Source organism: Myotis nattereri (assembly GCF_964212035.1).
Source record: "Myotis nattereri genome assembly, chromosome: 1".
Taxonomy (NCBI): Eukaryota; Metazoa; Chordata; class Mammalia; order Chiroptera; family Vespertilionidae; genus Myotis; species Myotis nattereri.
In genome coordinates, this window is record NC_138075.1 from 40,289,285 (window position 1) to 40,315,485 (window position 26,201).

Sequence of the window (26,201 nt, forward strand, 5' to 3'; positions counted from 1 at the left end):
TTTTATTTTTAGGGCTTTGTTATTTCCATTTTATTTTTGCTTTATTTTTAAAATTTTAAAGGATTCAGCATAGCTTAGCTGACATTTGTTTATTTAAAGAAATAGCAACTGAAAGTCTTGGGCTTACAGAAACAGTGTTTTAATCAAAGAATTATTTAGTTATTCAAAAAAGTTTTCCTCAATTATTTTTAAAAATTGAGGAGCTTACTATAATAAAGGTTTCAGTTATTCAGCAATTCTGGGAGCCTATAACCTACACAGTAGCTCTAGAAAGTGCACACACGTTATTATTAAACTACTTCTGGGAGTTTTTGTTTTGTTTTAATAAATTTTCAGAGAGGAAAAGAGAGGGAGTGAGAGAGAGAAACATCAATGATGAGAGAGAATCTTTGATCAGCTGCCTCCTGCATGCCCCATCCTGGAGACTAAACCTGAAATACTGGTGCCCTGTTCAGGAATCAAACCATGACCTCCTGGTTCATAGGTCGACACTTAACCACTGAGCCACACCAGCCGGACTACTTCTGGGAATTTTATAGCAATATTTTCTAACACATTGGAACTCTCCACAGTCTTATATGAATTTCTTAAACCTCTTAGTTTCCTAATTTGGTTACTCAGGACCTCAGTTATATAGATAACTGCTCACCTACCTTTCCAATACCAAAGTAACTTTTATTTTTAATATTTAATGAAAGTAAAATTATATACTGAAAAATTATATTTTGTGGCTTGAAATCTGAAATTTAAAACTTTAATCATGAAAGTCTGTTTTAGCCGTAGCAAAACATAAAATTGTAATTCTGTTAGGAATTTTATGGGAAGTTAGAGGATCCTATAATGTATAATTCTGTGATTTCTCTTTTTAGAGGCTGATAAAATACCAGTAATGCGTGGACAGTGGTTTATTGATGGTACTTGGCAGCCTCTAGAAGAAGAAGAAAGTAATTTAATTGAGCAAGAACATCTCAGCTGTTTTAGAGGTCAGCAGATACAAGAAAGTTTTGAAATGGATGTGTCAAAATCCATAGATGGAAAAGATGGTAAGACCAATTAATACATTTAACACATTATATAAACCAAGTAAGTTGTTGATAAAGTTTAGAGTTTTTTCTAATTTTGACATAGTAATTTAAGGGTATTCAAGTTTATAAAGCTTCTCATTATTTTAAACATAATTATTTTAAAATTTAAAATGTCTATGAATTTCTGAACTATCTCAATTTCTATTTTACTTAGTGTGTATGTTCAATGGCATAACATGATTTACTATAAATGACAAGTTGTCATAATGTGCTCTCTAAATTCATTCTTTTTTTCTAAATTCATTCTTTTCAGTAGTTTGTAGTTATTAAAGAAAATTGAACTTATAAAAAGATCCCTTATCATTATATCAAAAGAGCAGTTTTGTTAATATTTCTTTTTTGTATCTCTTAGATGTCTCCATATTGATAACCCACTTTTAATTTTAAACAATCTACTGCTTACATTTCCTTATTCAGCATTTGAATATATGTGCAGTAGTTTAAAATAATTATATAATAGCCAAGATTACTATGTTTTGTTATGTTTAATCTTGAGTAAAATTCAAAATATGTGACACATTTAAAAATACTTCTATTGTTCCATTTACTGCAGGCAGTGGGATCAACTATTCTGGTGAGTATAACAGTATAGGTGGATTAGAATTTGTAGATTCCTCTCTCTCTTTTTTAAGCGTTTCTTCATCCATGCTTGCCTTTATTTGGGAGGTTTCTTGGCAAGCCCTGTTAAATCTGGTAAATTAAGTGATTCTTTTCCTTCCCCTCTTAAATATCTCCAAAGCAGAATATTGATCAAGTAATTCACAGAATGCAGTTTGGAAGAAATGAATGTCATTGGAAATAATTGTTTTTGTAACATAATTAATGGCAAAACAATAGCTTTAAATTGGCTTTTTTTTTTCTTATAAGTAATAAGAAACATCCCAAGTCTTTTCTCTGTCCTACTCTTTACTCTTATCTCTCCCTAAACACACACACACACACACACACACACACACACAGGCATGTAAACTATAATTTAGCTTATACCAAATTAAAATCTCTTTTGTATCTAGTTGATTAAAAATTTACATAATTGAGGAAAGTTGTGGCTTCTGAATAAATTGGCAATTAAATCTAACAAATGTATTTAATAATAGTTGTCTATTATGTGCTAGATAACATACTCGAAAAATTTTAAATACCATTTTCCTAATCTGTAGAGTCAAACATGTATTCATTTCAGTGTAAAATCCAAGGTCAACGCTTTTAATTTTTTTATTGATTTGAGAGAGAGGGGAAGGGGAAGAGAGAGAGAGAAATCGATTGAGAGAGAAACATCGATTGGCTGCTTCCCTTAGGTGCCCCAGCTGAAGATCGAACTTGCAGCCCAGGCATGTGCCCTGACCAGGAATCAAACCCACCACCTTTTGGTATACAGGACAATGGCTCCAACCAACTGAGCCATGTGGGCCAGGGCCAAGAACAAGGTTTTTACATATCAGTGTATAAAGAGCAGTTCAGTGTCTACAGAGCAAGCTCTCTGTACATTCCTGCAGATTGCTGTAGAGATAATACTTTCCCAGTTATAGCACAAATAGTAAATTTTACATATCTGTGATCTTTTATTAGTGCCTGAAATATTTTGTAACCTCTCATCACCACTACCAAAATAAACACAAAAGCCTACTTTATAGTATTTGAAGAACTGGCCTTTATTTTATATCATTTCATTGCTATTGGAGAAGGCTGAATTTATACTTTTCCCTTTCTATTAATTCTCCTTAAGTCTTGCCTCAAAAATGGCAATTCACCTTAATGAACCCAGTTTATCCACCCAAATTCTTTACTATTAATGTACAGTAGGTCCTCGAGTTACATGGGAGATCTGTTCCTACGGCGCGATGTAACGCGATTTTCCCGTAAGTCAGAACCCACCTACATAAGCACCTACGTCACTCACATGGAGCACATACAGAGCAGTATTGAAGTGAGACAGTAAAAAAAAATTTAAAAGAAAGATAACAATTCCTGACCTTTACTTGTGGTAAATAAATAATAAAAAACATAAAACACGTATGTATATATGTCAAAATGACTGAATTTTTTTTTTATAAATAAATGGGAGATGGCAACGTAACCACGAAACGAAGTACGTCGAGTCCAACGTAACCCGAGGACTGTCTGTATGAAAAATAAACCCCCAAATCCTAAGAGCTTAAAGGAGAACAAGTATGATATGAATAATAAAAATATAAGTAGATTGTTTCCCTTTCTCAATCTGTTTTCAAAACATTTCTATTCCACTTACTAATTCATCCTGTGGAAGTTCGTCAGCTCTGTTTTATCTCTAGATCTCATGTACTTGGAATCTTGTTTCTATTACAGTAAAAAATAGAATTTCATGTGTCCTCTATATTTCTACTCCCTATTAAAATGTTAAATGTAGTCCTTTCCAGTGTGGCCTAGTTGATTAAGCATGGTTCCCTGCACCAAAAGGTCACCAGCTTGATTCCTAGTCAGGGCACATATCCAGATTGTGGAACCCAGTAGGTGTGCATGCAGGAGGCAACCGATTAAAGTTTCTTAATTATGAGCCAATCATTTAATATGTCTATAAAGAACATAGTTTATTTGTGTGAGTAGATTTTCATTATGCCTTTGCGTGTATATGCTGATTCTAGAGTACTAGTGTAGGATATTATAATAATACTAGAGGCCCAGTGCATGAATTCGTGCACCAGTGGAGTCCCTCGGCCTGGCCTGCGGGATCAGGCCAAAACCAGTTCTCCAACATCCTGCAAGGGGTCCCAGATTGCGAGAGGGCACAGGCCAGGTCAAGGGACCCCACTGGTGCACGATAAGGCCTAGGGAGGGACTGTAGGAGGGCTCCAGGGCATGTCTGGCCCATTTTGCTCAGTCCTGATTGGCCAGACCCCAGCAGCAAGCTAACCTACCAGTCAGAGTGTCTGCCCCCTGGTGGTCAGTGAACGTCATAGGGAGCAGTTGAGACACCTTAGCATATCATTAGCATATTACGCTTTTATTGGTTGAACAGATGACTTGACACTTAGCATATTAGACTTTTATTATATAGGATATTTTGCTAGCTTTTAGGATATACCAAGTATACTGAGTGGTAAAATTCTAGTTAGTAATAACAGGAAATTGTTAAACTGTTAAAACACTTTTGCATTGTAATCTTTCAAAGTGATGATTCTTTGAAGTTCATTAGAAGAAAACTTCCTTTTTAAAAATATACTATGGCATATCAGCAAAATATCAGCATATTTTATTATTAACAAAGATTATAAATTCAATTCAGTATTTATGCTGTTTTAAATTTCCAACCATTTTATTGGTTATTCAATTTTATGTAAAACATTTATGTATTAAGATGTGACATTTGACTTTGAAGATTATGGAAAATTTGGTTGTACATTTGAAAATTATCATTGGTCTTAAGGAAAAAGTATTTGCTGTCCAAAAAGATATCTTTGTTGGAAAAATAACTCAAATTTACCACAACTACAAAGATAAAAAAAAAATATTACAAACTTTTCTTTTGCTTCTTACCACCAGGCTTCTGAAATTTCATATTTCATTAATTTGAGGGGGAAATACCTTTTCCACCTAAATTTTCTCATGTATATGTGATAAAGCCTGACTCTTCATATTTTCAGGAGAGTTTGAATGCTTTCGTGTGCACATAATACTGTATGCTAAGCACTTTTCTGAAAGAAATAGGGTTTGTAGAATCTCAAGGGTATTAAGCCTTTTGGGAAGGAAAAGCTTACAGATGAAAACAGTTACAACAAGTAAGTACAAGATAACACAGTAGATAGTGACTATTATACACTCTGAAAAGAGATTTGGAATAAAGAGAGTTGTTGATTACAGTGCAGTGGAGTTAATCAGGTGAGGCTTTCTGGGGGAAAAAATCCCATTTAATAATTGAAAGCATTTTAAAATATAGTATTTAGCAACTCTTATTAAGTTCTATGGGGAATTGCTAAGAAACTAAACAGAATTCTTGCCTTAAAAGACATTACACTAAAATAGTACTTTTTCTTTCTGACTTTGTCTGTATTTTGGTTAGGGTAACTATTGCCACAAGTATATTGGATATGTTTAGTATTTTCTCCCTGTTAATTTTCCTACTAATTTCAAAGTAAGCATTGAATTAAATACATTGATGAAATAGATTGTGCATAACTCTTTTAGTACACAAAAATTTGTGATTTAGATACTTTCATCTAAATTTCTTTTTCTTTTCTTTTTAGTTAAAATCTATTCTTATCATACCACTTCCTAGGCTAGGAGACATTAATCTAGAAGCCAAACAAATGAAAGTCTAAATTTCACTGGGGATGAATCATACAAATAAAATCAGGCCTTCAAATAAGTAATTTTGTAAATACTGCAACCTAGTACTAGATTAGTATCTTATTCGTTTTATAATTCATCTATATAAAGCAGGAATCAGTAAAATATAGCCAGTCGAACTAAAAGAGTTAGTCCTGTACCTCACTGTGGCCAAAAAATGCATAACCTCAATCTATTTGTGAAAAAATAAACTCAAATTGAGAGATATTCTGCAAAATGCCTCTTCAAAAATGTAAAGGTCATAATTAACTAGATGGAGGGAATCCTTTCACAATGTATATCTTCACCACAACGTATACTTTAGATATTTTTATTTGTCAATGATACCTTGAAACTGAAATATTTTTAAAATGTCAAAGTCATGAAAGAACAAAAAATTAATGAATTTGCCACAGGTTAGGGAAGACTAAGAAAACATGACAACACCATGGTGCCTGGATTGGGCCCTAACGCAGACAAGGACATTAGTAAACAAACTGGAGACATCTGAATGAAGTCTATTTTAGTTGATAGTATAGTACTAATGTTTATTTCTTGGTTTTCACATTTGTTCTATAGCTACACTAACGTTAGGGGAAGCTGTACTATTTTTGCAACTTTTCTATTTCTAAAATTATTCCATAATAAAAAGGCTTAAAATTTTTTTTAAAAAAAGCCCTAGCCAGTTTGACTCCGTGGATAGAGCATCAGCCTACGGACTGAAGGGTCCCAGGTTCAGTTCCAGTCAAGGCTACATACCTCAGTTGCAGGCTCGATCCCTAGCCCTGATCGGGCAGCCAATTGACGTGTCTCTCTCACACTGATGTTTCCCTCTCTCTTTCTCACCCTTCCTTCAACTCTCTCTAAAAATCAATTGAAAAATATTCTCCGATGAGAATTAACAAAAAAGAAGAAGAAGAAGAAAGGGAGGAGGAGGAGGAGGAGGAGGATGACAGTAGAGGGATTAAAATAAAATAGTAAAAAGCATTTAATTAAACCCCCCACAGAAAAAGAAAAAAACAGGAAAGGAAGAACAAAATACAGATGGAACAAAGAAAAAATAAATGGGAAATGAGAGATCTTAATTTACCCTTATCAATAACTATAGTAAATACATATAAGTGAGCTAACAATCCAATTAAAAGGCAGAGATTGACAGATTTGTTAGGTATGGAGGACCCAACTAATATGCTGTCTACAAGAGTCACACTATCAATATAATGTCGCCGATGGGTTGAAAGTTTAAAAGTGGACTTTTTACTGTTCAAACTAATTTGGAGTGCTATGACAGTACAGCTGTTGGTGGATCTGTAAGGATTTACAATATTTAATATTTGGCATGTAAAGTTGTACTCATTCCTATCACTGTTGCTGGATAGGGATATCACAAATGTCAATATAGAATTTCAAAAGTCAAAAAGACGGGCAGGAGAGGAGATGGGTAGGTTTAGAGAATTCCCATCATCTAGTTCTTAGTTATTAATTTTTATAAATTTATCTAACTTAATTTCTCTGAGGTCCAAGAAGATTGCCGGAAGTCTTCTCATTACCTTTGGCAGGTTTGAGATGTACAGACCTTCTTCCCCTGAAGTTGAGTTTATCCAGGTTGCCAGCTTTTATATAGGGAAAAGTTACTGAGTTGTAAGAGGTGAATTATAGTAAAGAAATTTCTTAGAAATGCTGTATTTTATACTTTAAATATTTTTTTTGTGCAGGACTTTAAAAGAAAATTTTTATTAAATGCTAGCATCTAAAAAGTTAGCATTTCCAGTTGTATCTTGAGTTTATATATACTTTTGCTAACACAGCATAAGAATTTATAACTAAATGTTTATTTTAGAAAAAAGAAAAAAAATGCTTTCTGGCACTTGAATTTCTTTTAATAATGATTTCTGTTTGGATTGATAATAAAGCCTTTTGTGTCTACTTTTGTGAATGTTTGAGTCGAAAAAATTAAGCTCTCTAAGCTAACAGGATGTTGGTAACAAATAGAGCAAATGACTTTCAAGTGAAATAAGATTTAAATTTGAAAAAAAGAACCCTGTCTATTTAATTTTATAAAAATGTTTTAAATAAATATGCTTCTCTGTTTTGAATACATTGGGGTGTTTGCCCTTTTGTTAATTCCTAATTTATACTATTCCTTTAGAAAGGAAAGCCTTTCATTTTTGTATCTTGACAAGCTTTTTGAAAGATTTTGCATAATTTTAAAGTGGTCATTATGGTTCATATGTTTCCCAATAGTTCTCTTTTAGTAAATATGGAATTGGTTGATGTTAGTTTTACTAGTAGATTTAGGAATTTTAGGTTTTGTTTCTTTGGTTAATAAAGTGTCAATTCTATGCCATTTTGATCTACTTGGATATGTTAGCTTTTTCCTATTGATTTTTTTTTTTCTAAATGTTTTGTACAAGTAGTACATCTACTCCTCAGTAATTGACCAGAAGGCTCATGAACAAAGAATCATTTTCAGTGATGAAAATTGTTTCAGTTGTCATTTTCCACCCCCTGTGACAATGAAATGATTTTATAATCATGATATTCTGACCATTTTTTAATCCTAGTCTATAGTTTTTTATGTAGTTAAGCGCCTTGTACGCATTTCTCAATTACAGTGATTGCACCAATCTTTATACTTCATCTTTGTACGCATCAGATTTTTTTTATATTTCTAGTATCATACAACAGGAATTAAATACTTACCCATTTGCACAGTAACTAACCTTTGAATGTCACATTAATGTAGAAGGGAGTGAGAATGAAAATCAAATGTATTAGAACATAAATTTAAACTAAATCACAAAAGTTCTGTGGGTCATAATAGTTCATTTTAACTGAACTATTAACAAATGGATTTTTAAGTTCAAAGTGGATTTTAAAATAATTGCTTTCTTAAAGTATAAAAAAAAATATTGATCTATAATTAGCAATATTTGACAGGGGAAGTGGTGACTTTAAGGTTCAAGTTATCTACTGATTTGCCAAATATCAAGTCTGTCCAACTATACTCTGTATAGCCTGTTTCATGCTTTTAAGATGTCAGCATATATTTTTACTAATGACCTTTTTTCATTATTCTATCACTAATCTTTCATTTTCTTATCATTAGTAACTCAGTTAAAAGTAGAGCTTTGAATTTGATTTGTTTTTGTTTCATTTTTAAAAGTCTTTTAACAACTTGAACAGTTGTGAAAAGGATATTGTGTTTCTGTGGGAAGGCTCCATTGTACTCTAGTAGTTGAAAACATCTAGTGGAATGTATACTGTGCTATCTTCTCACGAAAGCTGAATTAGATATTTAAAATGTTCTTTATTGCATTCTCAATTTGCACATCAGTTGTTAGCTGTCAGAGCCACAAATTGGGTGAGAGTAAATAACCTTAGTATTGTAAAGAAGGGGATTATAAATCTCTTGCACATACAAAAGTGCTATGCTCTGTTTTTTTATTCTACCTATGCAGAGACATTAAAAATAATGGTTGCATAGTTGTCTTTAACTGAGAAATTTAGATATCTTTTGCCTTTTTTCAGTAAAAGTAGAACATATATTTGATAAACATTGATATTTTGCTTCACTAACTTTTAACTAGAAATTATATAAATAAAGCACTTAGAATGTTTGTCAAATACAACTCATTTTTTAAAGTTAATAAAATAAAAAGGCAAAATAGCAAACCTCATTTAAAATATACTTTGAAGCTCAGTGTTTTTGCTTTCTTAGTTGCCTACCACCTCCCTCCCTTCTCCCTCCCTTCTCTGTTCAAATGGAGAGGATATAAGGCGAGTACAGATGCGGCAGGTCTTAAACGAAAGCGTTTCCAAGGTACAGTAATTGTAGTTTTATTCCTCCATGTAGTTATATTCCTGGCTTATAGCACTTAGTTGTATCTAGAGCATTCAGTAGTATTTAAGATTTAGAAATTATTAGTATCCATATTTAAAGCATAGAAATGTATACATTGTGCAATTTTTTTAGTGTTAATTTTAAGTGGTATAAACATTTGTAAATGATGTGTGTAGTCCAATAATGGGATATTTGCCAGTATTAAGAATGAAATTTTGTAGGCCTAACACTGTTCTCTTAATATCTTGATCTTGAAGTTTCGCTATTTTCATCATATGTTGCTCAAAACTATTTTAACAAAAACGTGGTTTAGAATCAGACAAAAAGGCTTAAAATAGTGACTTGGATTGGACATAGAATTAGAAAAGTAAATAATTGTTAAATGTAGTAAAGTATTTTATTTATGAAAAGTTCTTTTAAAAAGCTGAATTTGTACAGTGTTTTCTTTGGAACTGAAGATATTATTAATGTTTGTTGTGTTAATTGCATTTCAATCTTGTGTTCAGTGTTAGTAATGTGTCCTGGCAGGTAAGTTAAATATAAATTAGTTTCTGATAAATTTTTGAATTACATTTGTAACATAACTAATAAATACATTTTCCTGGAATGGATTTACTCTTCTATGTATTCTGGTAGGAAATAGGTTTACAGTCAAATCTCGGTTCTCGAACATCTCCCATCTGGAATAATTTGGTTGTTCATAGAAAAAATGTCTACGTTGTCCAACCAAACTTCAGTCTTTGAACTGACAACTCTTTCAAGCTGGTACATCAGCACAACAAAAAGCATCTCTCAGCCAACAAAGGACAGAATGCTTTTGTTGCTGGTGAAATCTAGCACAATTTTTCAAACATAAAGAGGCCATCAAGAGTGCTAATGTTACTAAGGTTGTGAAAGAAGCAATGCTCACTGACAACTGAAGAGGTAGAGAAACTTGTTGATTTGGATAAAGGAAAAGCAGCCAGTAACAGCCCTTTCAGAGGCAGTGATGTATATAAACAAGCAAAGATGCTGCATACTGACCTGAAAGACATCCGTGAACCGAATGCTTAAAGTAATTCCTTTAAGGCTAGTAGGGGATGGTGGTTCAATAAATTTAAAGAAAGTGTTTATAGATTAAATAGTACTTTAGACATGTACTGTATATAAGAAAGGTTAAAACAGGAATCATTTCAGGGTCTGGGACGGATTAATCAACTTACATTATTTCTAATGGGTAAAAATGATTCCGTTTTCAAACAAATCAATTCCAGAACAGCATTCCAGAACACATTAAGTTTGAGAACCGAGGTTCCACTGTACATAAAAATGTCTTAGGATCTTAGATCTTGACCAAGGCTATATATATTTTTTCATATTTAGCTTGAGGTTATTTTCAGCCCATCTTCAAATCAAAAGAATATTAGACTGTGCTAGTAATTATTCTGTGTCAAGTCACTTTATCTCTTTGTACCTTTGTATCTTTGTATGTAATGGGAGATAATATTTGGCTTAGAGGACTTTTAGAAAATAAATCAAGCATAATGATTTGAAGGTACCTAGTTTTCTGAAGATGGGTATATGGATTTTTCTTACTTCTATACCAGAGATAGAGGAAACATTTAAGTTCTTCAAAATATAATAATTATTAAATTATGAATTAGTGAACATGTTATGACAATTTTCTTGATTCATTGCTTCCACAAACATTATTAAATTTGTAATACATGTCAGGCACTGTGTTAGGACACTGTGTTTGGTGCTAGTGATACAAAATAATCAAGACATAGTTCCTGCCTCACAGAGCTTATGAATTTCTGGAGCATATAGGTTTGATTTTTTAAACTCAGTTTTACCAACCATACGGAAGTTACAGAAATGCAATAACCATATTTTGATTTGAGCATTATTTTTTAAAAAATTTGATTTCTTACTAAAACATCTTTCAACTTTGAATTTTTCTTATGGTGAGCAATATCCAGTGATAATTGGCTTTAGTATCCATTCCAGAAATACCTTATACTCTAGTAAATTAGATTATTTTCTTCCCAGTTTAAAGATAATTTTTTCTCTGTGAGACTTGTTTTATTTTGCATTGAATGAAATTTTTACAGATCCCAAAATAAAAATCAACAGAAGAAATGGAGCTTAAGTTTCTGTGTCAAAGTTATTGAGGACTTTGAAATAGTATATCACCTGGGAAGGCAGTACTTTATTTATCACAACACATTAACAACATGTTACAGGTTAGATTTATGGTAGTTAAGCCATTTATTCCATGTCGTTATAAGATGTCATTCCCTGTAGCACGGTTAATCATTATAAAATAAAGTCCCTATCCATTACTTGCTTTACATCAATATGTGTTTCAATGAAATAGTTTTTTTTTTTATTGAACTAAGTTCATATATGGATTCAAAAATCTGTGTATTATAATTTTTCACACAAATGGAGTTTGTCTTGGAGACCTTCAATCAGTTTTTCCTTTTTTGCAACAGCTGTTCATAGTTTCAAGTTGAGTCGAAATCACGTGGACTGGCACAATATGGATGAAGTATATATTTATAGTGATGCAACAACATCTAAAATTGCAAGAACAGTTACCCAAAAACTGGGATTTTCTAAAGGTAATTGTTAAATATTGCTATAATTTGTTAAAATTTGGGAAATCTGAGTTTTTCTCTTATATTTAGAATAAGCTATTCAAATTATATTTTTAGTATATTTTAAATATGTATTATAGTTAATGACAGTTACTAACCTGTTAAATGAAAAGTTTATTAAGGTGATTGACTTGACATGTATTCATCAATGAATAATTATATATTTAGAATGATCTGATAAGATAACACAGTATTAAGGAAGATGAAGACTAAAAATTTTTCATTGGACTTAATAAAATGAAGGTCATTGGTGATTTAGATGGATTGATGGGGCAGAAGCCAGAGTGGCATGGGTTGAAGCTTAAGTACAAGGTGAAGAAATGGAGGCAGGGTAGTAGATAACTCATTAAAGACAGTTGACAAAAAAGAAGGAAAAGAGGGATGGTACCTGGGGAGATATGAAAGCATTATCAAAAAATAAATTAAAAAAATTTTTTTTCAAGTCTGACATACTTTTTTTATTATCCCATTTTTTGCTTTAATTTCTTTGATAGCAGGTGTGCTTGGATATTGTTTTATGTGTTCATTAGTTGGTTGTATTTGTGAATTACGTTATATCTTTTTTCTGTTTTGCTGTTTGAATGGTTATCTTTTTATTTTTTTATAGGTAAGCTCTCTTTGTATATTTAGGCAATTAACTTACCGTGCATCATATTTTGTATAAATTTTCCGTTTGTTATTCACCTTTTATTTTTGCTTCATGGTATTTTTTTATAGAGAAGTTCAAAATTTTTATCTGTTCAAGTCTCCCTTCTTTCCTTCCTTCCTTCCTTTTATTTTTCCTTATGGTTTCTGGCTTTGGTGTCCTGTCTAGTTTAACATTTCATATCAAAGCCAATCAATATACATCATCTTACAAATTTTATTCCTTCTCAACCCAGAGAAATTTTTTTTAATACTTTATTTTTTTTCTTTATTTCTTTCAATATATTACAAGAATGCTATTTTTAGAATAAATAATAAATTTTGAGTCATAAATTTTTTACAGCATCAAGTAGTGGGACCAGACTTCATAGAGGTTATGTAGAAGAAGCCTCATTAGAAGACAAACCATCTCAGACTACCCACATTGTATTTGTTGTGCATGGCATCGGGCAGAAGATGGACCAAGGAAGAATTATCAAAAATACAGCAATGTGAGTTCTTTGATGAATACATTCTCCATCTAGTTTAGAATCTAAACTTTGTTCCTCACTATCTTCTTCCATATTTTCTTCCTTTTTTAAAAATAGCCACTCCAGATAATTACAGCCAAGTGATTCAGTAGACATGGCTGCTTGTCTAATCAGTACCTATTTACGTGACCATTGAGAACTATTGATAATGATGCTTGGAGTGTAGGATTCTGTAAGTTACTGTAGAAAAGGACAGCATTTTAAACAAATGTAGTGTTTTTGAGTTTATAACTGAAAATGAGGGTTCCTCAACTCATCACTATTGATGTTTTTGACCAGATAATTTTTTAATATGGGTGGCTGACATATCAGTTGTAAGATATTTATCAATATTCCTGACCTCTACTCACTAGTTGCAATTAGAACCCCTACTTGTAACAACTAAAAATGTTTCTTGACATTGCCAAGTGTCCTCTGGAGGAAAAAATTGTCCATGGTTGAGAACCACTAGTCTAAATGAACTTTTTTTTTTTTTTTGTAAATTCAGATAACAAACATACCACTTCCTAATAATTATGTCTCAATGAAAAACATAAAAACTGTACAGCCATCAAAGAACTTGTATGTATATATGCATAACCCATAGACACAAGCAACAGTGCAGTGAAGGCCTGGGGAAGGGGCAGGAACAGGGTGGAGGGAGGTCAAAAATGAATACGTGAGAAGAATAATAGAAATCTTAAAATATTTTTCTTTTATATACTCATATTTGTTAAAACTGAACATTTAATTGGATGAGAAAGAAATTGTTTTTTGGTAACCCAGAATGTATTTAGATCTTTTAAAATGGCAGCTTTGGGGATATAAAATCAATAAAAATATTACAGTTGACCCTTGACCCTTGCGCAGCACAAGGGTTAGGGGCTCTGATGTCCTTTGCCATTGAATACCTGTGTATAACTACGTTTGGCCCTCAATGTAGGAAGAGTCCCAACCACCAGTTGATCCTTGAACAACATGGTTTTGAATTGTGTAGGTCAACTGAAAAAAAATGGTGTATAAGTGGAATTGAGCAGTTCAAACTGGTGTTGTTCCAGGGTCAACTGTATTATGTTATAAACTAGAGGCCCAGTGCACAAAAATTTGTGCACTCGAGGGGGTCCCTCAGCCCGGCCTATGCCCTCTTGCAGTCTGGGACCCCTCAGAGGATGTCCACCTGCTGGCTTAGGCCCGCTCCCTGGAGATCGGGCCCAAGCTGGCAGTCAGACATCCCTCTGGCAGCCCGGCAGCCCTCGGGGGATGTCCACTTACCAGCAGGGAGCAGACGGACATCCTTAGTGCTGCTGAGGAGGCTGGAGAGGCTCCCGCCGCCACCACTGTGTTGGCAGCTGCCGGGGCTTGTGGCTGAGCAGAGCCTCCCCTGTGGGAGCACACTGACCACCAGGGGACAGCTCCTGCATTGAGCATCTGCCCCCTGGTGGTCAGTATGTGTCATAGTGACCAGTGATTCCCAGTCTTTCTGCTGTTAGGGTCAATTTGCATATTACCCTTTTACTATATAGGATAGAGGCCTGGTGCACGGGTGGGGGCCGGCTGGTTTGCCCTGAAGGGTGTCCCGGATCAGGGTGGGGGTCCCACTTGGGTGCCTGGCCAGCCTGGGTGAGGGGCTGATGGGTGTTTGCAGGCTGGTCACACCCTCTTCAGGGTGGGGGTCCCCAATGGGGTGCCTGGCCAGCCTGGGTGAGGGGCTGATGGCTGCAGGCTGGTCAAGCCCCTCCCCCCCCAGTGGGGACCCTCACCCAATGGAGGTTTGGACAGCCTGGGTGAGGGTCTGATGGCTGTTTTCAGGTTGGCCACACCCCCTTTAGGGTGAGGGGTCCCCACTGGGGTGCCTGGCCAGTCTGGATGAGGGGCTGAGGGCTGTTTTCGGGCTGGCCAAGCCCCCGGTGACGGAAGCTCCCAGCCTCTCCTTTTTTTCTTTTTTTTCTTTTCTGGGATTTATTTACCTTCTATAATTGAAACTTTGTTGCCTTTTGCGGAGGCCACAGCCGGCTCAGGGCTGGAGGGGAAGCTTGGCTTCCTCCATCACCCAGGCAACCAAGCCTCCTGCTCGCTCCATGGCTGTCGGCCGCCATCTTGGTTGGGTTAATTTGCATATTGTCATTCTGATTGGCTGGTGGGCGTGGCTTAAGGCATAGTAAGGGTACGGTCAATTTGCATGTTTGTCTTTTATTAGTGTAGATAATGCTTTTAAAATATATTAAAAATGAAGAAATAATTTTTAACTAATAGTATTGGGATAGCTAGATAACAATATGGATAAAAATAAAATTGGGTTCATTTTGCACACTAAGATAAATTTGAATTAGATCACATTTAAATGTAAGAAATGAAACCATAAAGTATTGTGAATTTAAAAGATGGGGTTGAGGGGAGTTTGAATTCTTCTGCACCTTAGGAATAGAGAAAAACTGTCCTATGACTTGATCCAGAAGCAATAAGGAAAAATATTGATAAATATTAGATCATCCCAAAGGAGCCATATGGCAAAAAATAGACAAACTGAGAGGAAACATCTGCAACTTATATCACAGATGAACAGTTAATATCTAGAACTTCTAAAAATAAAAGAAATAAAGTCTAACCACCTTACAGAAAAATGAGCTAAAGATGAGCCAGTTCCCAGAAAAGGAAATGGTCAACCATGCTCATAAAATGTATATTAAAATTACATAATATGCCATTTCTTGACTATTAGGTTAGCAAAAACCCAAAATTTGACAGTATACTCTTTTGGCCAGGCTGTGAATAATAGGCATTCACATACTTCTAGTGAAAAACAATGAAGGAGAGACTATATGGCAATATCTTTCAAAATTATATATGTATTTGTCCTCTGACCTAGCAAACTTACTTATAAGTCAAAGATATTATCAGCAAAAATACAAAAAGAGATCTGGCTGGTTTTGCTCAGTGGTTACAGCATCAGCCCAGGGACCAAAGAGTCACAGGTTCAGTTCCCAGTAAAGATCATGTACCTCAATTTCAGGCTCAATTCCTGCCCTGGGTCAGGGCCCATGTGGGAGGTAACCAGTTGATGTGTCTCTCTCATATCGATGTTTCTCTCTCTTGCTTCCCTCCCTCCCTTTCCTTCCCTTTCTTCCTTCCACTCTCTAATAATCAATAGAGAAATATCCTTGGGTGAGGATTAAAAAAAATACAAAAAGATATATGCACAAGGCAGTTCATTGCAAATGTTCAGCAGTAAGAGACTGGTTGATAAACTATTTAATATATGATGATAAACTGTGCATTTATAAAGCACAATGAAGAAGATATCTATGTCTTTATGGTTCTTTGAAAATATTCACAAAAGTGATAAACCTCTAGCTATACAGTATAAGAATAAAAAGAGAAAATTCAAATTACTAAAATCAGGAGTGAAAGAGGGGACTTGACAGAATTCAAAAGGATTATAAGGGAATTCTATGCACAATTCTGTGTCAACAAGTTAGATAACCTAGATGAAGTGGGCAAATTTCTAGCAAGACACAAGCTGACAAACTGATATGGTAATAAGTAGCAAGAAATAGAAAATCCAAATTGCCCTTTAACAAGTAAAACATTTGAATTAATAATAAAAATTCTTCCAGAAACACAAAATAGCTCAAGACCAGGTAGATGACTTTACTGTGAATTCTACAAAACATTAAAAGAAGACTTAGCAACAATTCTTCACAAAATCTCCAAAAATAGAAGAAGACTTCTCAGCTCATTCTATGAAGCCAGTATTATCCTAATACCAAAACCAGATAAAGACATCACAAGGAGGGAGGAACACTATAGACCAATAATCCCATGAATAAAAATAAATATCACTATGGACACACAAATTTTAAACCAAATACCAGTAATATGTAAGAGGATTATATACTACTAGAGGCCCAGTGCATGAAATTTGTGCATGGTAAAGGGAGTGTCCCTCAGCCTGGCCTGTGCCCGCTCACAATCTGGGACCCCTTGGGTAGGGTCCCTAGGCCTGGCCGGTGATCAGGGCCTATCAAGGATTTCCTTCCCCTGGCTGGCGGCCGGCAGCAGGCCCCGCCCCCACCATTGCCACTGCTTGCCAGCTGCGGCGCTGCCCCCTACCCTGCCACCAGTCGCCTCCCTCTGTGGGTGACAGGCATAGAGTGTGATCACTTGGCTGGCTGGGCCTCCCTCTGTGGGATGATTGATCACGGGGCCCCCAGATCAATCGCCCCGCAAAGGGAGGCCCCACCCACCCTGCCAGGGCTCCGTGATCGATTGCTATGCAGAGAGTGGCCAGGGCCTCCCTCTTTGGGGCAATTGGGCGATGGCGGGGCCCCCCGACCAATCGCATCGCACCTGCCTTGGCTGGCCTGGCACCAGTGTGTGTCATAGCATGGTCATCCGGAAGGTTGTCCAGATGGTTGTTCTGCTGTTTGGTCAATTTGCATATTGCGCTTTTATTATTATAGATGGCCAAATGGGATTTATCCCAGAAATGCAAGATTGGTTCAACATTTAAAAGAATCAAGAGTACTACACCACATTAATAGAGCAAAAGGAAAAATAGATACATGTGGCTTAACTAGAAGTAAAAGGAAATTTCTTTGATCTGATAAAGAGCATCTATAAGCCCACAACTAAAATTATACTTTAACAGCAAAAGACTGAAAGTTTTCTCCCAAGATCAAGAACAAAACAAAGGTATCTCCTCCTATCACTTCCATTCAACCTTGTACTATAGGTTTAAACCTGGACAATTAGTCAAGAAAAAGAAATAAAAGATATCCAGGTTAGAAGGGAAGAAATAAAACTGTTTACAGATGAAATGATCTTATATATAGGAAATCTTAAGGAATTCACACATATATACACATACAACTATAAAGGCTCATAAATGAACTCAGCAAAGTTACAGGATACAAGATCAATATACAAAAATCAATTGTATTTATATACTAGCAATGAACAACCTGAAAATTAAATTAAGAAAGCATTTCCACTTACAATAGCATCAACAAGAATAAATTACTTAGGAATAAGTATAAAAAAGAAGTGGAAGATTTGCACACTGGAAACTATAATATGTCATTGAAAGAAATTAAAAAGACCTAAATAAATGGAAATGGCAACCCATGATTGTACCTTAGAAGATTTAGTGCTGTTAAAATGGTAGTACTTCTCAAATTGACCTACAAAGTCATCACAATCCCACCAGTCTTTTTTGCACAAATTGACAAACTGATTCTGAAATTCACATGGAAAGGCAAGGGACCCGGAACAGCCCACACTATCTTGAGAAAGAACAAAGATGGAGAACTTATACTTCCCAATTTTTTAACTTACTACAGTGCTGTAGTAGTCAAGACATTGTGGTTCTGGCTGATACAAAGATAGAACAATGGAGCAGAACTGAGAGTTCCATTGATTTTTCACCAGAGTGCCAAAATGATTCAATGAGGAAAGAATGGCCTTTTAACAAATGGTACATGACATCAAAACTAGAAGCCATAAAAGAAAAAAAATACATAAATTGGATGTCAAAATTTAAAACTCTTGTTCTTTAACAGACACTATTAAAAAATGAAGACCACCCACAAAATGGGAGAAAATATTTGCAAATTATCTGATAAGGTCTAGCATCTAGGATATTTGAAGAACTCTCACAATTCAACAGTAAAAGAAACGGCCCAATTTTTTAAATAGGTAAAAGATTTGAATAAACATTTGTCCAAATAATTATACAAATGGCCCGTAAGCACATTTAAAAGATGCTCAATATCATTAGTCAATAAGGAGATGTAGTTCAAGATCACAAAGAGATATACCACTTCATACTCACTAGGATACACATCAAAAAGAAAATAACAGGTGTTAGTAGGATTGTGAAAAATTAAAACCTTCATGTTGCTGATGGGCTTATAAAATAATACTGCTGCTTTCAAAAATGGTTTGACACTTTCTCAAAAGTTAAATGTAGAGTTAGCATCACAATTCCACTCTTAGGTTTATACCCAAGTGAATTGAAAACATCTACACAAAAACTTGTTAAAGAATATTCATAGCAGCCCTGGCCAGTGTGGCTTCGTTAGATTCCCCAGTCAGGGCACATGCTCAGATTGTGTATTCAGTCCCTGGTCTGCAGGAGGCAATCATTGATGTTTCTCTCTCACCAATCTCTCTCTCTTTCTCTCTCTCTCTCTCTCTCTCTCTCTCTCTCTCTCTCTCTCTCTCTCCCTTCCCCCCTTCCTTCCTTTCAAAAATCAATACAAACATTTAAAAAAAATTTTTTCCAAAATATATTTATGGCACCATCCTATATAATAAAAGGGTAATACGCAAATCAACCAAACGGCAGAACTGATTGCTATGACGCGCACTGACCACCAGAGTTCAGCTTTTTATTGAATGTGTTACAAAGGAGGTTTGTTTAGTCAAAAAGACCAAAGCCCATGTCAGACTCCTCGGATTCTTCTTTCTTTGCTTCCACTTTCTTTTCAGTGGGGCAGCAGTGGTGGAGGGGGTAGGACCTCCTAATGCAGCACTACTGCTGGGGCAGGTCCACCAGCCCCTGCTGCAAAGGAGGTTCCCAGTGTTGACATTAGTCAGAGCCTTTGCAAACAAACCTGGCCAGAAAGGTTCAACATTTACACCAGCTATTTTAATGAGGGCACTGATCTTATCCTCCATTACTGGCACTTCACATGCAGGCGAGCTCTGAGACCAGGCCATGGAGCGAGCAAGTGCTGGGTGAGCACAGCCAGGAGCGGTGCTGGTCCCCAGATGAAGTGAGGGCCTCACCCCAACTCGGCCTTAATGCTTCCAAAGGACCAAGCACTTACCAGTAGATGGGGAAAGGGGGTGAAAGATTTATTCTGTATCTTGATTGTGATGGTGCTATCCACAAGATTAGCAGACATTTGGTCCACACCCAAAGGTTCTTGATATTTGCTCCTGTCCAAAACTCCCATAGAGACTTTCGGTCCACGCCAACCCATCTAGGCTACCTAGGCAAGGAGAGGTATTGTTGGCATTGAGCCACATGCTATTATCCTATATAATAAAAGCCTAATACGCTAAGTGTCCGGTCATCCGGTTGGCCGTTCAGCCAGTCAAAGCGTAATATGCTAATGATATGCTAAGGCCGCTCAACCACTTGCTATGATGTGTGCTGACCACCAGGGGGCAGACAGTTGACCGGTCAACCAGTTGCTATGACATGCACTGACCACCAGGGAGAAGATGCTCCGACTGGTAGGTGAGCTTGCTGCAGGGTCCAGCTGATCAGGACTGAGCAAGACAGGCCGGACATGCCTGGAGCCCTCCCGCGGCCCCTACCTGGCTGGCCAATCTCCTGCATCCCTCCCCGGCCCCAATCGTGCACCAGTGGGGTCCCTCGGCCTGGCCTGTGCCCTCTTGCAATCTGGGACCCCTGGGGCAATGTCGGAGAGCCGGTTTCATCCCAAACCCCCAGGCCAGGCCGAGGGACCCCGCTGGTGCACAAAATTGTGCACCAGGCCTCTAGTTGAATTAATAAAACCTGGTATATCTTTTATGTGTTAATCCTGTAAACCAAAAGCATAAATAAGTGCTATGGGCTGTTTAAGGCCAGCAGCATTGTCTTACGCATGGACTTTTGGACAGGACCAAATATGAAGGAACATTTGGCATGGACAGAATATGCTTTGAAATGAACTATTGTATGGTATAGTAGTAATTAAAACAAAATTGGTTGTGGTTATAAGCAAGTGTGTTATAATTAAAAACATTTTATACCATATAATTACATTTGTGAAGTTACTCTGATAAAGTTTTGTTTTGTTTTTATTTTGTTGTTTTTTAGGATGAGAGAGGCTGCTAGAAAAATAGAAGAAAGACATTTTTCCAACCATGCAACACATGTTGAATTTCTGCCTGTTGAGTGGCGGTCAAAACTTACTCTTGATGGAGGTACATTATGTTGAAAAGTTACATGATTTGGCCCTGTTCAGGATGGCTCAGTGATAGAGCACTGGCCCACACACCAAAGGGTCAAAGTTTGATTCCTGGTCAAGGGCATTTACCTAGCTTGCAGGTCCATCCCAGGCCCAAGTCAGGCACGTGATTAGAAGTCCAGTGCACTGTCCATTATACAATGGAGCCACCTAACTTGTCAATACTCTTAAAACATATTGTCACAATTCTTTTTTTTATTAATGATTTCAGAGAGGAAGGCAGAGATAGAAACATCAAAGATGAGAAAGAATCATTGATCGGCTGCCTCCTTCACGCCCCCTACTGGGGATTGAGCCCACCACCTGGGCATGTGCCCTTGACTGGAATCGAACCCAGGACCCTTCAGTCCATGGGGCCGACACTCCATCCACTGAGCCAAGTCAGCTAGGGTACAATTCTTTATTAGCTTATATTCTCTTCCTAATAATTTTCCTTCCCTGTATTTGGAAGGTAAAATATCAGGTTTTTTGTTTTCTTTTGTTGTTTTTCTTACATTCCCTGGGCTAGTAATATTTAAGTAAATCATGTTTATCTCCTTCCTTGAAGACTTGTTAGCCAAAATATGCATATTTTAAACAAAATGTATTCTTTCAGTATGAAAACAATTAAAATAGAATGTTTAGGTTATTTACATAACCTGGAAAATGAGAGAATTGTACTAGATACAATAGCAGCTGCCATTTGTGGAGCCTTTGCTGTGTGCCTGGCACTTTGCAATTCATTTTTCATGGAGTATCTCAATTTTCTCATAAATAAATGAAATACTACATTATTTTCTCTATTTTACTGTTAAGGAAACTGAAACTCAGTAAAAGGTGAATTTACCTAAGAATAGTAAGCAGAGTCTAGCTTTGCTTGATACCAGAGCCCTTATTCATTCACATTGCTAAACTGCCTCTCTGGATGATTTTCAAGTCAGATTCTGTCTCATAGGCAGGAATGTCAGTTATAGCTAATAGACCAAAATGGCGTCAAAAGTTGCAATAACTGTAAAACAAAAATGCTAGTGATCAAAGAAGACTTCATAGCAGCAGTAGCTCATATTTAAAAATTGTAGTATAAAAATACTATCTTTTGTGCTTTTCCCCACTCAGATAAGTTTCTTGGGCTAGTCAGGAATGTAGACAACATAGATGAATTCATGTTTAATAAAATCCTCAAGAGTTTGTAATTTTTTGTTAGATTTAAATTACTAGGATAGAATCTTGAAGGTGGCATTATTCTGAGTAAAAGAAGCTAAAGGAAAAACACCACTCTCCATTCTCAATATTTCTGACACCAAATAAAGGTGTGTGGTGGCGGGGGGGAGGAGGGCGGCGTGATTATCCCCCTACCACCAATTGTCTAATTCTTGGTGCACACCAACTGGGTGTCCAACAATTTAACTCAGTTCTGACACTACCCAGATATAGCGCAGACAGATTAAAGGCACAGTTCCACAAGACTCCCCTCACTTCAGATGCCAATCACAAGTCCCAGATTGGTGCCTGCTATAATTTGGGGGGTCCTATGACCCCATCATGAGGTTTAATTTACTAGATCTACTTTAAAAAATTCAGGAAACATTTACTTATTTTTAGTGGTCTAAAGGATATTACAGAGAATATAGATGGCCCTAATCAGTTTGGTTCAGTGGATAGAGCATTGGCCTGCAGACTGAAGGGTCTTGGCTTCGATTCTGGTTAAGGGAACATACATCAGTTGCAGGCTCCATTTCCACCCCTGGTAGGGGAATGTGTAGGAGGCAACCAATCAATGTATTTCTCTCACATCAATGTTCTCTCTCTCTCTCTCTCTCTCTCTCTCTCTCTCTCTCTCTCTTTCTCCCCCCCCCCCCTTCCTTCCACTCTCTCTAAAAATCAATGGGAAAAAAATCCTCGGGTAAGGATTAACAAAATACGTGTATATGTGTGTATATATATATATATATATATATATATATATATACACACACACATATATATATGTATATATATATATGTATATATATATTTATATATATATATGTATATATATATTTATATATACTGTATATATATGTTCACCTATGTGGAAGTTCTCCAGTCCCTGTTGTTTAGGGGTTTTATGGAGCTTACATTATGTAGACATAAGTGATTAAATAATTGGCTGTTGATGATTAACTCAATCTCCAGCCTTTCCCCTTCCCAGAGATCAGAGGATGGGACAGGAACTTCAACCCTCTAACTACATGGCTGATTCCTCTGGCAACCTACCCATCTTCCAAGAGTCACCTCATTAGCATAAGCTTAAGTATAATTGAAAGAGGCTTATTATGAATAATAAAAGACATACCTGTCACCCCTATCACTCAGGAAATTACAAGGATTTTAGGAATCTTGAGCCAGAAACCGGAGACAAAAACTATAAATATATGTTTGTTATTATACACAGTCTCACAGAAACCAATCTCAAAGGTTACATACTTATGCTCCACATATGGGGCATACTGGAAAAGGCAAAACTATAGGGACAGAGAACAGATCAGTGGATGCCAGGGTTACAGGAAGGCTAGGGTTTGAATTAAAAAGAGCAGCATGTGAGAGTTTTTTAAGCTGATGAAACAGTTCTGTATCCTGACCATGGTGATAGTTCTGTAAAACCGTATATGCATTAAAACTAAGAGTTATTTGCCGTAGCCAGTTTGGTTAGGGCCCAGCAGACTGAAGGGTCCCAGGTTCCATTCCAGGCGAGGGCGTGCACCTCTGTTGCAGGCTTGGTCCATGCAGGAGGCAACCAATTAGTGTGTCTCTCTTACCTCAGTGTTTTTCATTCTCTGTTTCTCCCCCTCCCTTCCACTCTCTCTAAAAAAGGAGTCAATGGAAAAATATCCTTGGGTGAGGATTAACAACATAAACAACACCAAAAACCTAAGAGTTGTTTTTACTGTTTATAAATTTTTAAATAATGATAAAAGGTATTTACCTATAGCAAACATCATTTTTAAGTTCCTAGAAATAAATCTAATAAAATATGTACATTGATATTAAAAATGAAAAAAACTGTTACAAGATATTAAATACAAGTTAAATAAATATAAAGATAATTTTCTTAGATTTCATGACTCAGTATCTTAGAGTTATTAATTTTCCAAAATTGGTTTCTAGATTTTATGCACTTCTAATCAAAATCCTAATAGAGTTTTTCCTGAAACTTGGCAAACTGATTCTAAAATTATTATAGAAGAGCAAAGGTTCCAAAATAGCCAAGATACAGAATAAGAGGGGAGGAGGGGAGTCATGTTGGTACAAGGATAGGCCAGTGCACTAGACTAGAGACTCTGGAAAACAAACCTGCACTTAGAAAACAAACCTGATATATGACTGAGCTGGTATTATAGATCATTGGTGAAAGGATGGCCTATTCCATAAATGGTATTTGGTAACTGGTTATTCTTTGAGGGGAGAGGGGAGTAAAAACAATCCCTACCTCACATTCCAAATGGATCAAATATAGTATATGAAAGCCAGGACATTAAAAAAATATAAGAGAGTATCTTCTTAAGACAGGAAAACACAACTACAAAGTAACGTGGATAAACTTGATTACAATTATCTCAGTAGACAGAGTGACAGACAAACCACAAACTGAGACAAGAGCTTGCAAAAGAGCAACAGATATAGCCACCAAAGTTTTAATATCCAGAATAAAAAAGAGAGCACTTGAAGAGATTATATATATATATATATATATATATATATATAAATGTATATGTTTTTATATGTTAATATTTTATATACTATATATAATATGTATCTCACTAGTGTAGTAATAAAGGAAGTGCAAATTAAAACCACAGTAAAATAGCATTGACACCCATCAGTTTAGCAAAAATTTAAGGTGAGGCTGTGCATCAATGAGGATGTGTAGCAGTGAGGATTTTCATTCACTGTTGTTGGGAATGTAAACTGGTACAATCACTTTGGAAGACAGTTTGACATTATCTTGTAAAGTTGAATGTGTATGTGCCCTATGACACAACAGTTTCACTCCTAGATATATATACCCTAAGGAAAATCTTACACGTGTGCACCAGGAAACATAAAACAGTGTTACTAGGAGCATAGAACTTCTTTGTATTTCTATAAGAAATGCAAATTTTTCTGCATCTCTAATCATCTTATTAAGCGTTTAATAGAATAGTCTTCCCATGGTAGAATTTCCATAAATTAGCTGTAACTCAGAGGCTGCACATATTTGCAATACAATTTATATGACAGGTTTTTTTCCTTACTTACACCAACTTTATCTTGTTTACTGCAGTTGCCCATTGCGGATTTGTCTTCGTGCATATTTTTAATTTGACAGCTCTTCCTCGTAGGATCTTTATTTTACTAAAAATCGATAAGTGTGAAGTGTAAAGAAACTTTTTAATTTGTTGCTGGTGTGCCACCAGTGCCTCTGGCATTCCGCATGGGTATTGCCAGGCCCAAGGTGCATAGTCCAAAAAAAGAAAAGAAAGGAAACAGAAAATGAGGTACAGAAAGAGTGAGATTGTGTGCCTAACACCTGTTTCAGGAATAGAGATGGCCTGGTTTTGTTCTGGGACCCCTGAATATCATGCAAACGCCAGTACAGAAAATGGTCAGGCTTCATAGATTTGACAATGGCCTTCATCCTTTAATGTTCTTTCTCTTCCCCTTTTTGTCTTTTTTTCTTGCTGTATTTTGCAAGGAAAAGATCATTAGATCCAAAATTAGTCTTGTATATTGAAATGTTAACTTAAAGAGCTGTGATTTCAGGGAATGTAATTTTTTTCACAATTTATTTTTCCCCTAAAACAGATATCTTCTGTAAGTTTGTTTGTTTTTTGTTTGTTTGTTTGTAGACACTGTTGATTCCATTACTCCTGATAAAGTACGAGGTTTAAGGGATATGTTGAACAGCAGTGCAATGGACATAATGTATTATACTAGCCCACTTTATAGAGATGAAGTAAGTATAATGATTACCTTATAATGATTACCTTATTTACAAACACACACACATATCATTGGTAGTACTCCTAAGAAGGTATCCTGAATGTTCAGACTAAAACGTACTGAGGCGTGTCCCCGAAAGTAATAATAAGGGTTTGTTTTTGTTTTTTAAGTTGACGTTAATAGCAACAGAAGCTAGAAAGAGAAAAGCGTCAGACTCAAACCTCTGGCCATTGGCTAATGACTAAGAAAGT

At 35.9% G+C, this 26,201-nt stretch overlaps 1 protein-coding gene across 4 annotated transcripts in view; it reads left to right on the top strand.

Moving 5' to 3' along the window:
* Positions 1–26,201, top strand: part of DDHD1 (DDHD domain containing 1) — a gene marked incomplete at its 5' end in the record, with an annotated part of 79,520 nt that overhangs the window by 25,969 nt on the left and 27,350 nt on the right. For 2 of the 4 annotated variants that reach the window (XM_081096014.1, XM_081096016.1), the window contains 6 exons: positions 870–1,043; positions 1,639–1,659; positions 11,709–11,837; positions 12,862–13,009; positions 20,859–20,965; positions 25,857–25,963. In XM_081096014.1, the coding sequence (XP_080952140.1) occupies positions 870–1,043; positions 1,639–1,659; positions 11,709–11,837; positions 12,862–13,009; positions 20,859–20,965; positions 25,857–25,963 (686 nt within the window). The remainder of the gene's footprint in view (positions 1–869; positions 1,044–1,638; positions 1,660–11,708; positions 11,838–12,861; positions 13,010–20,858; positions 20,966–25,856; positions 25,964–26,201) is intronic. The other 2 variants (XM_081096015.1, XM_081096017.1) reach the window with 1 other exon arrangement.